General features: G+C 31.8%; 1 protein-coding gene across 10 annotated transcripts in view; it reads right to left on the reverse strand.

The window, feature by feature from the left end:
- The window catches only part of Rabgap1 (RAB GTPase activating protein 1), a 162,373-nt gene that overhangs the window by 96,488 nt on the left and 50,787 nt on the right, over window positions 1–15,098 (reverse strand). For 8 of the 10 annotated variants that reach the window (XM_015497611.2, XM_048813108.1, XM_048813107.1 and 5 more), the window contains 4 exons: window positions 11,801–11,911; window positions 11,344–11,410; window positions 10,466–10,568; window positions 9,487–9,656 (listed from right to left, as the gene is read on the reverse strand). In XM_015497611.2, the coding sequence (XP_015353097.1) occupies window positions 9,487–9,656; window positions 10,466–10,568; window positions 11,344–11,410; window positions 11,801–11,911 (451 nt within the window). Of the gene's footprint in view, window positions 1–4,334; window positions 4,479–9,486; window positions 9,657–10,465; window positions 10,569–11,343; window positions 11,411–11,800; window positions 11,912–15,098 lie in introns of those variants that run through there. The other 2 variants (XM_048813115.1, XM_048813116.1) reach the window with 2 other exon arrangements.

Consider the following 15,098-nt stretch of genomic DNA (forward strand, 5'->3'; position numbering starts at 1 on the left):
AGACCTGTCTCAAAATAAAAAATAAAAAGGAGCTTGGAATGTGAGTCATTGATAGAGCCTCCCCTAGATTAAATTCCTATTACCAAAAAACAAAAACCCAACCCAAAGGGACATTAACTAGTTTTGACATAGCAATCTTATTCTGTGTGTGTGTATGTGTGTGTGTGTGTGTGTGTGTGTGTGTGCGCGCGCACATGTGTCTAAAAGGAAGGACCATATAAAACCTGTTTCTCAAATACTTAGAACCAGTTACCAATTTTCTGGTTTTCTCACTAATTAATGAATCCAATTAAAATCTTTGACATATGTTCATTTTAAATTTATGATTTTTAATTTTCAAAAACTGTACTTTGATAGAGAACAGAATTTCATTTGTTTTGTTATATATTGCTCTTTGAAACATTACTTGTTATATAAAACAGTTCAACAATCAGCATGAATTCTTCATTTTTAAAAAGATAATAGAAGAGATAACCAATGAAGTTCACCTACAAACAGTTCTATGATTCACAATGACCAGAGCAATATACACTGTGAAGCTAAACGGAGTCAAGGATGAGACCAACCTTATAAATCAAGAATTCCAGCTATAAAAAAAAAAATGTTCATTGTTGAAGCTGTGCCACAGTACATGAGATTCATTACATTATTTTAATAAAATTTGTTTGAATTATCTATAATAAAAAGCTTTTAAATAAAAATAAAACAGATCTCATATATATACAAGATCATATATATAATTATCATATAACTTAAACATTAAATTGTAGGTTATGATACATATAAAATATGTGAATTATATGTATAATTAATACCAGAAAGCAATTTGGTAAGACAGAAGAAAAGTGGACTTAAATAAGTAAAGAAAACCCATGTTCCTGGATGAGATGACTTCTTCTCCAATAAAAATACTAGTAGCTATTCCCCAGAGCTAAATCAGTTATTGCTCAGGTTTAAAAGAAAAATAAATAATTTAAAACATGCAAGAAAATTCTCTCTCTTCTCTCTCTCTCTCTCTCTCTCTCTCTCACACACACACACACACACACACACACACACACACACATTTAGGAAGGAAGGTGGCCGTACCAAATATTAAAACGCTATAAAATCCATATAATTAAAGCAGTGTGATACTGATGTAAGACCAATGGAACAGAACATGAAAACCAGAAAGAGATTAAAGTACACCTGAAAGTTAAATATAACAAAAGCAGCATCAGAAATCACTGAAGGGAAAGTTACAATTTTTTTCTTTCAGTTACTGCGGATTAAACTCAGGGGTGTCCTACCATTGAACCACATCCCCAGCCTTCTTTAAATTTTATTTTGAGTCAGGTTTTCACTAAGTTGCTCAGGTTGGCCTTTAACTTGGGCTTCTCCTACTTTGGTCCCCAAAGTCACTGAGACTAAAGAGTGTTGCCACCATGCCTGACTGAAAGTTACAATCTTTAATGGACAGTACTAGGATAAATGGATGGTCATTTTTTAAACTAAACACCGGAGTTACCAGAATAAAATGCAAAATGAATCAGAGATCTAAATAACAGTAATGAAATGAACTCATGTAAATGCCAGGTGAAAGATGTATAAATTCTTTTTAACTTGGGGACAAGGAACACTTTCTAATTTTGATCCAAATTCAGAAGCATTAAAGAAAAAGGTTGATAAATTTGAGTACATAAAAAAAACAGCATGGCAAACCCAAAGAAAATTGCCAAAATATAAGTCAAAAGATAGGTGACAAACGAGAAACAGTGTATCTCGAAAGGTTAATCTCATGAATAAAAACTTCTAAAAATTAAGAGGTAGAATACTAAAATCTAGGAGGAAAAAAATGGATAAAAGATATAAATAGGAAATACACAGAAAGTCACACTTAAACATGAAAAATGGCTTGACCTCACTAATCAATGAACAACTAAAACTACTCTTTATTTACCAATGACTCACCTAATTCAGATCCTTAATTGAAACACACTTTCAACAAGTCTATGAAGGAAAAACAAACAAACAATATTCTCAAAACCTACTAATCCTTATAATTACAACTCTCATGAAGAGGAATTTGACAATTAAAATTATATATACACTGACCTTATGTGCCAGCGATTCTATCAAAAGCAAACTATTCTAAGATGCACTTTAATAAAATTTTAAAATGACAAATGCACAACAAATTTAACACTGCAACATGACATGAAATAGTAAATGATGGGGGAAAAAAACAACGGATCATAAAACATTATTATGTGCCCATCAATAGGAGATTCACTAAAAAGACCATGGTTTAGCCAAACAACATAGTACTATGCAGACATTAAAAAAAGAAAGGAGCTGGGTGTGGTGGCATACCCCTGTAGCGCTAGCTACTTGGGAAGCTGAAGGAGGAAGATCACACATTCAACTGGACTGGACAACCTAGACAGACACCTTGTCTCAAAATGATTTTAAAAATTAGAAAAGGTCTGGGGATGTAACTAAGAGGTAGAACATCCCTGTGTTCAGTACTCACCACCACAATGAAAAAACCCTAGCCCCAAATTGAAAATAAGTAAAAACAAGTAAACCTAACTAACTATATGTCAAATGTAACAGAACCACAACAAAAAAGAATTATTCTGGCTGAAGATGAAGACTTGCTAGCATGCTCAAGTTCCTAAGTTTGATCTCCAGCACCAAAAAACAAACAAACAAACAAATGAAAAATTATTCTAAGTTCCTAGTTTATAATATTACTGCAACACACTCAAAGGACAAAAAGAAGTTCCATAAAAATCTTAAATTTTAGCCATGCACAGTGAACGTGCCTGTAATCCCGGGGTCTTGGGAGGCTGAGGCTAGAGTACTCCAAGTTCGAAGCCAGCTTAAGCAACTTAGTGAGACCCTGTCTCAAAATAAAAAATAAAAGGGCTGGGGATGTAGCTCAGTAGTAAAAGCCCTCTGGGTTCAAATCTCTAGTACTTCCCTCTCCCAAAAATCTTAAATTCCATTAATAATTTATTAAAAAGAAAATCATGTAATGTTAAAAGTATTATTGAAAATATGTAAATGAACTCAACTATAATTCAGGCAAGTATCAACAATGGATACTAGAACATTAGTTTAAAAGTTGAGATTGGTGGTCTAGGGTTGTGGCTCAGTGGTAAAGCGCTTGCCTAGCATACGTGAGGCACTGAGTTAGATTCTCAGCACCACATGTAAATAAAATAATAAATAAAGGTCCATCAACAATTAAAAAAATATATTTAAAAAAGTTGAGATTGTTATCATGATTGTGTTCAATATATTTTTCCTAACTGGAGATAACTGACATTTCAATAATATTAAACTTCTTATCTATGATCATAGACTAACTTACCATTTATTTACATTCTATTCATTTATTTTTTTCCAGAAATGTGTATATATTGTTATATTGATCTTTGTCAAATTCATATTTTTCTATTATTTCTTGGTTCTGTGTAAGTTGTATTGTGCTTTACATTTCAAATCCAGGTATTCATTGCTGATATACAGAAATAAAATTGATTTGAATACTAAAAACAAGTTGAGGGTGCTGGGATTGTGGCTCAGAGGGGGAACGCTCGCCTCACATGCATGAGGCACTGGGTTCAATCCTCAGCACCACATAAAATAAAATAAAGATATTAAAAAAAAAACAAAAACAACAAGTTGAAGAACAGGATACAACTGAATCCTCTTATCTTTGTTCTACCTGCTCCAGTTTTAGCAAACTACCATCAACTGCAATCTTAAAATATTAAATGGAAAATTCAAGAGATAAAATTTTAAATTATGTGCTGTTTTGAGCAGTGTGGTGAAATCTTGTGCTATCTCATGCCAACCTACCCAGCATGTGAACCTTCCTTTTGCGCAGTATATCCACACTGGATAGGCTACCCTTCTATTAGTCACTTTGTAGCCACCTTGGTTATCAGACCGAGTACTACAGTGCTTGTGTTCAAGTAATCGTTATTGAATCTTACCAAAGTAAGATCCTACAGACTAACTGCTAAATATGAAGAGAAAATTCAATTTTTACAAAGGAAAAAATCCAGTGGTCCCACTTTTATCAAATCATCACACTTTCATCAGAAAAGTATAACAACTTGGTATTATGAACCTCCTGATTTAGCAGTGGAAGAGCTATGGTATAACTGTAAGCATGGTGACATTTATCTTTCAAGAGATATAGCAATTTAGTGCACGTGTACATATATGTGTGTACAGTACAAATGCACATTCATCCAACACACACACACACACACACACACAGAGCAAATAGCATTTAACAGGCCCAGGTTTTCAGTTCCAATTATACTACTAATTACCTGTCTGCATGATCTTAGTCTTTCAGACATCAGCTTCTTCATTTATAATTAGTAATTTTATAAAGGATTTAAGTCCCCTACAGTTTCTTTGGCAATAAAAATTCTATAGTTCCAAGATTACTTAGTCGTTAGCTCATTTTATGTCATTGTTGGAAAATTCAGTCTGTATTTATATCATTTTCTTCCTCTTTCAGAAAATGGTATCTGGAAATTTAAAACCAAGAAAGCAATCTTTCTTTTCTTACTAATTTTAAAAGCGTCTTCCTTTAATATGATGCCATCTTAATGTAATAATCCCCCAAATGGGAAGGCTTCTGACTAAAACATATAATTTAAGTGAAAAAAAAACCCAATTTCAAAGATATTTTAAAAATCTGTATGACTGTTTTCCCAAACTGGCAGCAAAAACCAGAAATAACATACATTATATATTTTAAAATTTGCTTGGTAGTATTGTTTCCTTTTCATTTTGATAAGAACTGAAAATGGTTAAAATTTTTAAATTATGCTTCATTCAAGTAAATCTTAAAATTTTGTCTTCTTTTAGAAACAAAGACAAAAGCAGCATGTTTCTATAGAAAGAACCATGGATGAGAACCTTAGAAGGCTTATATATGTATCTCATTGAAGCAACTTCCATAAAATCTACTAATTTACATCTTTGGATGTCAGTTTCCTTGTCCATAAAATGAGAATATTATTTATGCTTGTTGGATCACTATGCAAGTTACATAAAAAGAAAGCCAAGTGGTTAGAAGAGCAATGGTCACAGTAGGACTCCAATTAGTGGTAAATATTACTTTTTCATGGCATGGATATAAAAAACAATCAACTAAGTTTATTAAGTTACAAGGGGATTAAATTAATAGTGCTCTAAGTGTTATAAGACAGTAAAAACATGTTCAAACTTTTTCCATTTTATGTAAGATTAACAATAGTACAAGTGCTCCAAGACAGTACATAATTATTCAAGGTCTTCACATACTAACTCTCTTTGTCCTCACCTCTCCCCTCATACACATACATAAAGACTTAACCAAATAAGGAGAAAAATGAAAGATTATCATCAGGAATTTCCTGTCCCCCTCCCAGCTTCCACATATATACTTCTGGGATTTTTTTTTTTTCAAATAAATGATTGACAATCAAGTTTATGTTTAATTTGTAATCTTAACAGAAAAAGAAGTCTACTGAACTATATATCGGGTATGTTTTTGGCTAGTTTATCCTATTAGGTCTTTTTTAGCCTAGTTTAAATAACTATGCAGAAAGTGTCAGAATAACATACTATATTAGAATAAATTGTAAATCTTTCATGGAAATGAAATTAAACAAATTTATTTTCAAGAAAAAAATACATAATCCCACACTCAAGCACAGCACTAATTTTCCTATAAACTCATATAGTCTTTGAAGACAAGGCTGTGTAACATTAGACCTTAAGGGAAATTTAAGATCAGGGTAGTTTATTTTACATTCACTAAAATAAGGTTGAAGAGATAGAATGCTAATTAAAGAGAAATTTTTAATATACAAATTTATGTTAAAATATTATTCAATTAATTTCTATTTACTGCTTCTTGCTCTAGAAACATTTTAAGAATAGTTTTCTTTCACTGCCTAAACGTGCAGTAATGTTTATAAACTAGTTTAACATCTGAAGCATTCTTCCTCTGGCGCAGATTCTCCACCTATATAATCAATGCTGTTGTGATTTCAAGATTTAGTGCTTTTTTCATTTTTCTTGTGTCCCGTGGAGGTTCCATAGTACCTCTCCAAATATAATAACTAAAATGCAGGGAAAATTTATTATGTACTATTAACTTCTTATAAGTGTGATGTACAGTTTCTCATTTCATGTCACAATACTATTATGAGGGAGATGCTACTATTGCTGTCAATTTACAGGAACTTCCTCAAAGTCATAATACCAGTCAGTGGTAAAATCCAAACTCTGACTCCATATCCAAGTCCTAGATGATGACCTTAAGATAATCCTCTGCTCCTATTAAGACCTGGGTTGACATTCCATCTCTCAAGACAACATTGGGAAGAAATCTCTATTCCTGCTTTGCTTGCTTCCTTTTCCTAAATATAACCAAGTAAATATACATTCAAGTAAATCCATATACAACACTAATTTTGTGTAATAAAAAAATTGATGTTACATGTAAACAAACTCAATTCAATAAATAACTGGGAACTACTATGTCTTAAATGTTTGGTATAAATCAGTGAACAAAACAGATTAAGAATCTTGCTGTAGCAGAGAATGAAAAAATAAAAAACTTAATAAATAATATAAAAATAAACACATTACATGGTACATATATCATGAAAAGGTGAATGCCAATGTAAAAATGTTTATTTATACACACACACACACCTATCACTTAAAGGTACAGAGAACTGGCAGTACCAGTGGAAGAGTAGGCAAATTGCAGTATTAAGTGAGGGGTAAGGGTAAATTGTTGTGAGTATTAGGAAGTACAACATAGAAGAGTATTCCAGGGGGGCTGGGGCTATAGCTCAGTGGTAGAGCGCTTGCATGTGCGTGAGGCACTGGGTTTGATCCTCAGCACCACATAATAAAAAAATAAAAGATTTCTGTCCACCTACAACCACAAAAGTAAGTAAATAAATAGATAAATAAATAAATAGAAAATTTAAAAAAGGAAGAGCATTCAAGGTAGATGGGACAGTGAATATAACAAAGTTCAAAAGAGTATGGTGACAGTAGAGTGAACAATGAAAGAGAGAAATCTGTTTATAACCTTACAGGCAGCAGATCAGGTAGGATCTGGTAAGCCACCATGAAAACTGGCTTTTAATGAATAGAATAGGGTTTGAGGGTTTTGGGCAGAAAAATGCTGAGAACAGATTATATGGGGACAGATGAGTAAAGAGGTTATTAGAATAAATGTAAGGTAATATAATCTAGGTGAGAAGTGGTACCTATTATGTATTTGGAAGTAAACAGGATTTCCTGATAGATTGGATATGAAGTTTAAGAAATAGAAGTAAAATTCTTGGCTTAAACAACTATTAAAACTGAAACACTAAAGTAAAAGGATTTCCTGATAGATTAGATATGAAATTTAAGAAATACAAGTAAAATTCTTGGCATAAACAACCAAAGCTGAAACACTAAAGGCAGGTAAGTAGAGCATCTGAGGGTGGGGAAGAAATAATGAGTACCTTTTTTGATCATGTTAAGTTTGAGATATCCTGAAAGCTAAGCAAAGAAGGGGTATTTAAGAAAGAAGGGATTACCTATATCCAATACTGAAGATAGGTAAAGAGGAGGACGACTCAGATTAGCAATTTAAAGGGTCACAGGGCACCTTGATTTCTTCCTAAGAGTTCTGCTAGCTAGATACAAAGTAAAATGGGGGTAGAAAGGCTGGAGGTATAGCACAGTGGTAGAACATTTCCCTAGCAAGTGCAAGGTCCTAAATTCCATCTGCAATACCACAAAAAAAGGAAGACAAGGAGGGAGGTGGGGGGTGGGGAATGGAGGGCAGTAAGTGGTGGCACAACTAGGAGCCAAGAAAACCTAAGAGAATGGAACAGATATTTCAGCTGCTGCCCACCACAGGAAACACAAATAAGAAGTCTGACTGACAAAGTTAACTGCCCGATCAAAAAAAAGAAAATGAGATACTTTTCAGAAGAAAACAATAGAATCCAAAATCTCTACAATATATCACTTAAAATGTTACTCATCATACTTGAGAATTAGCAATCAAGGATTTCTGAAGCAGTTATACTACAATGATGCTCTAGGATTAAGTGGAAACTTGCTCATAAAAGAATAAATGACCAGGCACAGTAGTGCACTCCTATAATCTCAGGTTGGAGGATCTTACTAAGTTATCCAAATTCAAAGTCAGTTTAGGCAATTTAGTGAGATCCTATCTCAAAATAAAAAATTTAAAAAGGGCTGGGATGTACTTAGTGACAGCACATGCCAGGTTCAATCCCTAGCACAGCAAAGCAAAAACAAAAGATAAATCTCAGGAGAAAACAACCATGAAGCAGGAAAAAGAGGAGGGGACTGACATATAGCTCAATGGTAGAACATGTGCCCAGCATGTATGAGACCCTAGGTGCAATCCTCAATAACTCCCATTATTTTTTTTTTTTAATTAAAAGTGAGGCAGCTAGAAGGGCTGGTGTTGTGGCTCAGTGGTAGTGCACTTGCCTGGCATGTGTGAGGCACTGGGTTTGATTCTCAGCACTGCATATAAATAAATTTTTTAAAAAGTAAATAAAGGTCTATCAACAACTAACTAAATAAAAGATTTTTAAAAATGAGGCAGCTAGGTATAAAGGCATAAGCATGTAACCCAGCAACTTGGGAGGCTAAGGCAGAGGAGAGACTAGGCAACTTAAATAAAAATTTAAAAGGCTGGGGATGTAGCTTAGTGGTTCAATACTCCTAAGTTCAAAATATCTAAAACATTGGGAACTGAAATACTGTAAGGAGAGACAAGAGAGCTGGGCAGACAAAAAGGTAAAGAAACACTAGGCCAAATTTTTCCAAAATTTTATTTTAAAAATTTTAGACATTTGAGAAGTTCAGCAAATCCCAAGAATGATAAACAGAAAAAAATCATGACTAGGCACATAATTGTTAAATGTCTTAAAACCAAAATACAGAATCTTCAAAGCCAGAGAGAAACGATATATTATATATATAGGAATAATAATATAAATGACCTCTAATCTAAAACAACAGAAGTCAGAAGACTGTGGGATAGTATTTGAAAAAATTGAAAGAAGAAAACAATCAATTCAGAATCTTCAATCTAGTAAGAATATCTAACTAAAATGAAGTGAAATAAAGACATCTGCAGACAATGAGTGCTAAGAGAATATATCCTTAGCAGATGTTCACTAAAAGAAATGTTAAAAAAAGTTCTTCATGTGAGGGTAAATGAGACCACATGAGAAACTGAATTGTTAGGAAAAATTAGAGCAACAAAAATTTTAAGAAGGTGGATAAATCTAAAAGTGACATTCCCCCTCCTTACTATCTTTAAAATACATTTAACTGTTTTGAATTCTGATTGACAGCTTAATTGTAAGTTAGTCTCAAAAGTGAATTCACCTTTCCATCCCCCTCTATATTTATAAAAAAATTCAGTACCTGTTTTAATTTCAAAAAAAAATTTTCAGTAGTACTACGTTTGCTGAAGGGCCAGAATAATCTTTCATTAGGTGAGCAAACTCGAACTTTTGTCTCTAGGAGAAATCGAACAGGCTCTTGTACTTCTGTTATTACCAAATCAACAGCTGTGGTCATAAATAGCACTTTATCTAGAGAAAGTGAGAAAAATGATGAGTGAAACAAAAGAAACAGAAATGCACTTAGTCATACTATTAACATAAAAGTAATTTTATCACAAACATTCAAGATATCTTATGATCAACCATCAACTAAAGAAACATACTGTCAGGTAGTTTTGTATACATGATTAATGTATGGCTTCTTTTATATACCTCTCTCACCAACAGTCAATATACTTTAGAACTGTTTTATCCTTTATCCACTATGTTACTACTGATAACATGAAAAACTGAAGGGGAAAAAGAAATGCTCAATGAGACAGACTGATTAAGCAAGTAACATTACATTTTCGGGACAGAATATTACGTTGCCATTAAAGTTCATTTGGGAAGAGTATGAAATATTTTGAAAAAAGTTCTTTCTGTACAAAAAATCTGAAAAGTTATATTAAAAAAAAAAGAGCTAATAGTGATTCTCATTGGGTTGGGTGGGGATAAAGACTATGCTAGACTCACTTTGCGCTATATAGCCTTTGAATTTTTAATCATATGTGCATGGATTATCTCTACAAAAATAAATAAAATTTAGAAGTATGATGAATACATAAATAGAAATTGAAAAAAAGAGGAAGAGGGAAAATGAAGAGAAGGAAGGGAAAATGAATAGCCAAAAATGGTACTTTGTTTAAAGGTCAAAAATAACAATAAACACAAGAACTATTCATTTCTTTGTTTCACCAGAATTGAGTAAATACTGGAGGCAGGTCAAGCAAGTGGTCCTAAGATCTGCATATTATCCTGAAACTAAAATTTCTGTTCATGTCAGCAATCTGTATCACCTTTAGGAGTTTCTTCATTTACAGCTTGAAAATGTGGGGATTTGGAATTCCAGCTTCCAGTAATTACATATGATTTTCCATCTGAACTTTTACCCATAGACTCCTAACAAAAAAAAAAAAAAAGGAAAATTACATCTTAATACTCAAGTGGGTAAACAACAGCTAACCCATTTTGCTGCTTTTAAAAAACACTTAAATAGGAGTTGAAAAAAATGAGGTGTTTTTTTTTGTTAAAGAAGTGCATGTGAATAATTATAGTTAAAGATGTGCCATTTATTTGTACAATTGTTCCTAAAAAGTTACATTTAAAGTAAATGCTTGAAAATCATACTAAATTGAATAAACATCAATTTTTAATCATATGTGAATGGATTATCTCTACAAAAATAAATAAAATTTAGAAGTATGATAATTTCTTCTGTCAAGTATATAATCACCATATACTTTTTAGTTTGAAAATAAAGATTTCATCTAATAGCCTTAATCCTAATATCTCCAACTACTTGTAAAACTCATGGTACTTTGCAAAAGAATTCTCTAATAAATTTTCTCCTTTTATTCTCACATCAATCTTACCCAATAAACAAGAATTATTTTTCTATTATCACTGGTAAACAATCAAAAAACAAAAAACTAGATAATTATTATCACTAGTACACAGTCCAGAAACAAAAGCTGAGATGTTTATCCAAGGTCAGACTTCTAAATACAAATGTTAAGAATAAGGAAATCCCCTTATCTTTGTGTATTGTTTTATAGCTTACATATAATACCTTCATAAACATGCTCTAACATTATATTCTGATGATACAGTAAAACAACCTTTCCTACAGAAATAGTATTAACCTTCCAGTACAAAAAATAAAATAAATTCTCACCAAATCTAACAAATGCATATCACTGTTTCGTACATCTTTTCCTGGACTAAGGAGAACGCCAAAACACCTGTAAAAAAAAAAAAGAACTGCCATAAATTTTTGGGAAAAGATAAAGTACACTAAAATGTTTAAGTTGGATCACTTTTTAAAAAACTTCTTATGGGGGAAAAAGGACAGTTATTAGAATTAGCAATAAATTAATGTTGATCAAATTATAATTTTCATTTCTTTAACTTAAGTAAATTCTATTTGTCTCTTATTACCATGTAATTGAGATTCGCATATTAGTTAATAATTTACTTTGAATACTTCAAAGTAAAGAAGTATTTACTTCAATAAGCAAAAATAATCCCAGAGGACAAAAAGATTTGCAAATACATTTTAAAAAGTGTTTCTCTCATTAGGTTTTTAAAAACAAAAAAATTTTATTTACGCTAAACTTACTAAAATTGTTTACCTTTCAATGGCAAGTTCTTTATTAGTTGTTTGTTGTACATAGATGACAATCTTCTTATCAATTCCTTGGCGTAGTTTAAAGCATTGTCTGTCCTTGTCTTTGGGAACAGCACTGTAGACAAACATATTTCAATGATTTTTGCAAAGTATTTTCCTGCGACATACTAAAACGATTTTTATAAACAAAGACATCAAATCTCTAATTCTTTTTTCTATGACTAGTTTTATAACACCACCACCATCATCAACAAAAAACACTCCTGTGTCTCCTAAAATGTAGATTTATTTTTTTAGTCCTTTTTTTGGGGGGGGGTGGGGGGTGGTGCTAGGGATTGAACCCAGGGCCTTGTGCATACAAGGCAAGGACTCTACCAACTGAGCTATATTCCCAGCCCTATTTTTTAGTCTTTTGTTGCAGTGAAAATTAAATAGTTGCAAAGTACCTAGCATAGCAACTGGTATATTTCGTAATTGTTTTTACAAATAAATTATTATTGCCTAATTTGTTTAAATATATAATGAACAAAAAGACAATCATAGACCCTTTGAGTATCAAAACAAGTTATTTTTAAAAAATAATAGGAATGAGGAATAGATGGCCAATGATAAGCTGCTAACATTTCTCTTAAGCAGTGACAACTTTATTGTAAACCTGTGTAACTAATTATAAAAACACTGACGACAGTTTATAAGCATCAGCTTAATAAAAAAATAAAAATTGTTCTTAAAATAACAGTTTATCAAAATAATCCCTTAGTCTCCCACACATCATGTTCCCTAGCTCCTTTGTTCTCAAAGACAAAAACCTGTATGTGGTAATCAAAAATAAGTCTAAACTGTATTTTATTTCTGTAGAACTTTTAACATAATGGCAACAAAACAATTAGTAGATAAAATATATGGCTATATTAAAGCTCTAAGTACCTACTAAAGGTGGTTCTGAAAAATTTTGAAACCCATCTGCATTTGTATATTAACAAAATTAAGAACATTTTATAACAGATTACAAAAAAAAATTAACAATGCAGTGTAGAAAGGACAAACATGTTCAAAGAAAAATTTTGTAGAGCAAATTGCTAAATATTCATGGCAGATAAAATTCTCACCTGAGATGGAAAGGAACTCAACTTCAACTATCAGTAATGATACTGTTCTCTTAAGTTCTGTGGGTACTGAAGTTATAAGTAAATAAATCTCATCTTTTAGCAATTTAAACTAGTATATATAAAGTTGTTTCCTGACTCTAAAAGGACTACATCAACATATGAGTTGAAAGTATAATCAGTGAACCTGAACAAATGTCAGGGGCCTCAATCATATAATTGTGTCATTGAATGGATCCAACACTTAATTCCTATTGTATAAACTAAGAAACCAAGGTCTAGGCTTAATTTCTCTGATTTTCTTTACCTATAAGAAAAGCATAATACTAACTACCCAACTTATCTTATGAGGTTGCTTGGTAGTTTAAATACTCTGTCACACACACACACACACACACACACAGGAGAAGTGCTTTGAACGGTATAAATAAATAAAACTGCTTTCAATGGTATAAATATAAATGAGGGCTAAATTAAGAAGATAAAAAGTATAATAATGAAGAATTATTTTTTCAGAAATAAGGAGGGAAGAAAGCATTCATTCTTCCCAATGCACATTATCTAAATTTGTTATAAAAAATACCTGAAAAAAAAAAAGATGAATACACACACACACACACACACACACACACAAAACAAAAAAAAAAAAACCTGATTATCAGACTTGTGGTTAATTTCATACACATACATCTCTGGAATATATGGTAAATCATATGGATATACCATCATATTTTAATCACTCCATTCTGTCAATAATTAATTTCCATTTTTTAATTTTGTTATTATATACAGTGTTAAGGAGAACATTCATGTGGATTAATTTTTTGGGTACCTGAATAATTATTTCTATATATAAATTCCCATACATATTAATTACTAGATAAAGGCACTGCATTAGACAAATTCAATCTGACAAAGCAAAGCATATTTTCTAATAATTTCATCACTAGATTGGGTTAACACTAGTATTTACCTGAAACTTCAAGTTCAGTAAAATCATGCACCAAAAAGATGACAAAGGCCTAACAAACAAATGATAAGCAAATCAGACCATCTAACAATTTTCTGTAAGAAAATCTCCTTGATCTGAGGATAAACAGAACAGGGACGTTTATGAAATTTTACAAGAGGAACTACACAAATATCTTCAAAAAATAAAAGTTTAAAGAAACTACTTTTTTTTTTTTAAGGAAAAATATTAAAAACGGTATTAACTGCAATTTTCTTTTCCCAGGGCATGAATGCACACTGTAGGAATTATTACCTCATGGTATTGCTTTCAGACTGGAAATGTAGCTAATGAGAAGGCACAGACAAAATGTCTAACATTTTAGTCCTCAAACGAAAACTGATACTCCAGTATATCCTAAATTGGCCACCAGATGGCATGAAAATATCAAAGTTTGAAAAGAGACCAAGGGTAACGATTTTTCCCACAATTGAGTCACTGTGATTTTTAATTTAAAAGCAATTAATAAACATTTATATTTTTATATCATTTCATTTTACACATTTTATGAGAGTTGTGGAGGAACAAGAACTTGTGTCTAACTATGACATTGATTATGATTCTAAGAAACACTCATTTTGTGATATGTGATATATAAAGGTAAAAACTCAATTTGCAACCATAAAACTTTAAAACAAGAAAAGATTTGAGAGTTTACTCTTACTCTTGTTTTATAAGTAAGGAAACTACTGCCAAGTGATGTGAAGAAACTTGGAAAAAGTCATACTGTTAATAGTAGCAATAATTAAACTAAACCTGCTTTTATTTTTATTCCAGGGTTTTCCAACAAATACTTATTTTGCTTAAAAACCTAAACAAGTTATTTTCAACTCTCTATATAGTAGGTCACACTTCAGACAAAACCTTCCTTCTACTATGTCCAGATAAACTTATAATGGTAAAACTTGATTTTTAAAGCCTTAAGCTTGGGCTGGGGATGTGCTCAGTGTTAGTGCACTTGCCTCATATGTGTGAGGTACTGAGTTCAATTTTCAACACAAATATAAATAAATGAATTAAATAAAGATCCATCAACTTAAAAGGTTTTTTTTCTCTTTTAAAAAAAGCCTCACGCTCTTCAAATAAAATCAAGTAAACCAAACAAATCAACCAAACAAAAACAGCAAAACAAATAGAGCTACTGATCCAGCTGACTGAACTTTAGTCACTTTTTTTTTTTTTTTTGG

The sequence above is a fragment of the Marmota marmota genome, unplaced genomic scaffold, assembly GCF_001458135.2.
Source record: "Marmota marmota marmota unplaced genomic scaffold, marMar, whole genome shotgun sequence".
Lineage (NCBI taxonomy): Eukaryota > Metazoa > Chordata > Mammalia > Rodentia > Sciuridae > Marmota > Marmota marmota.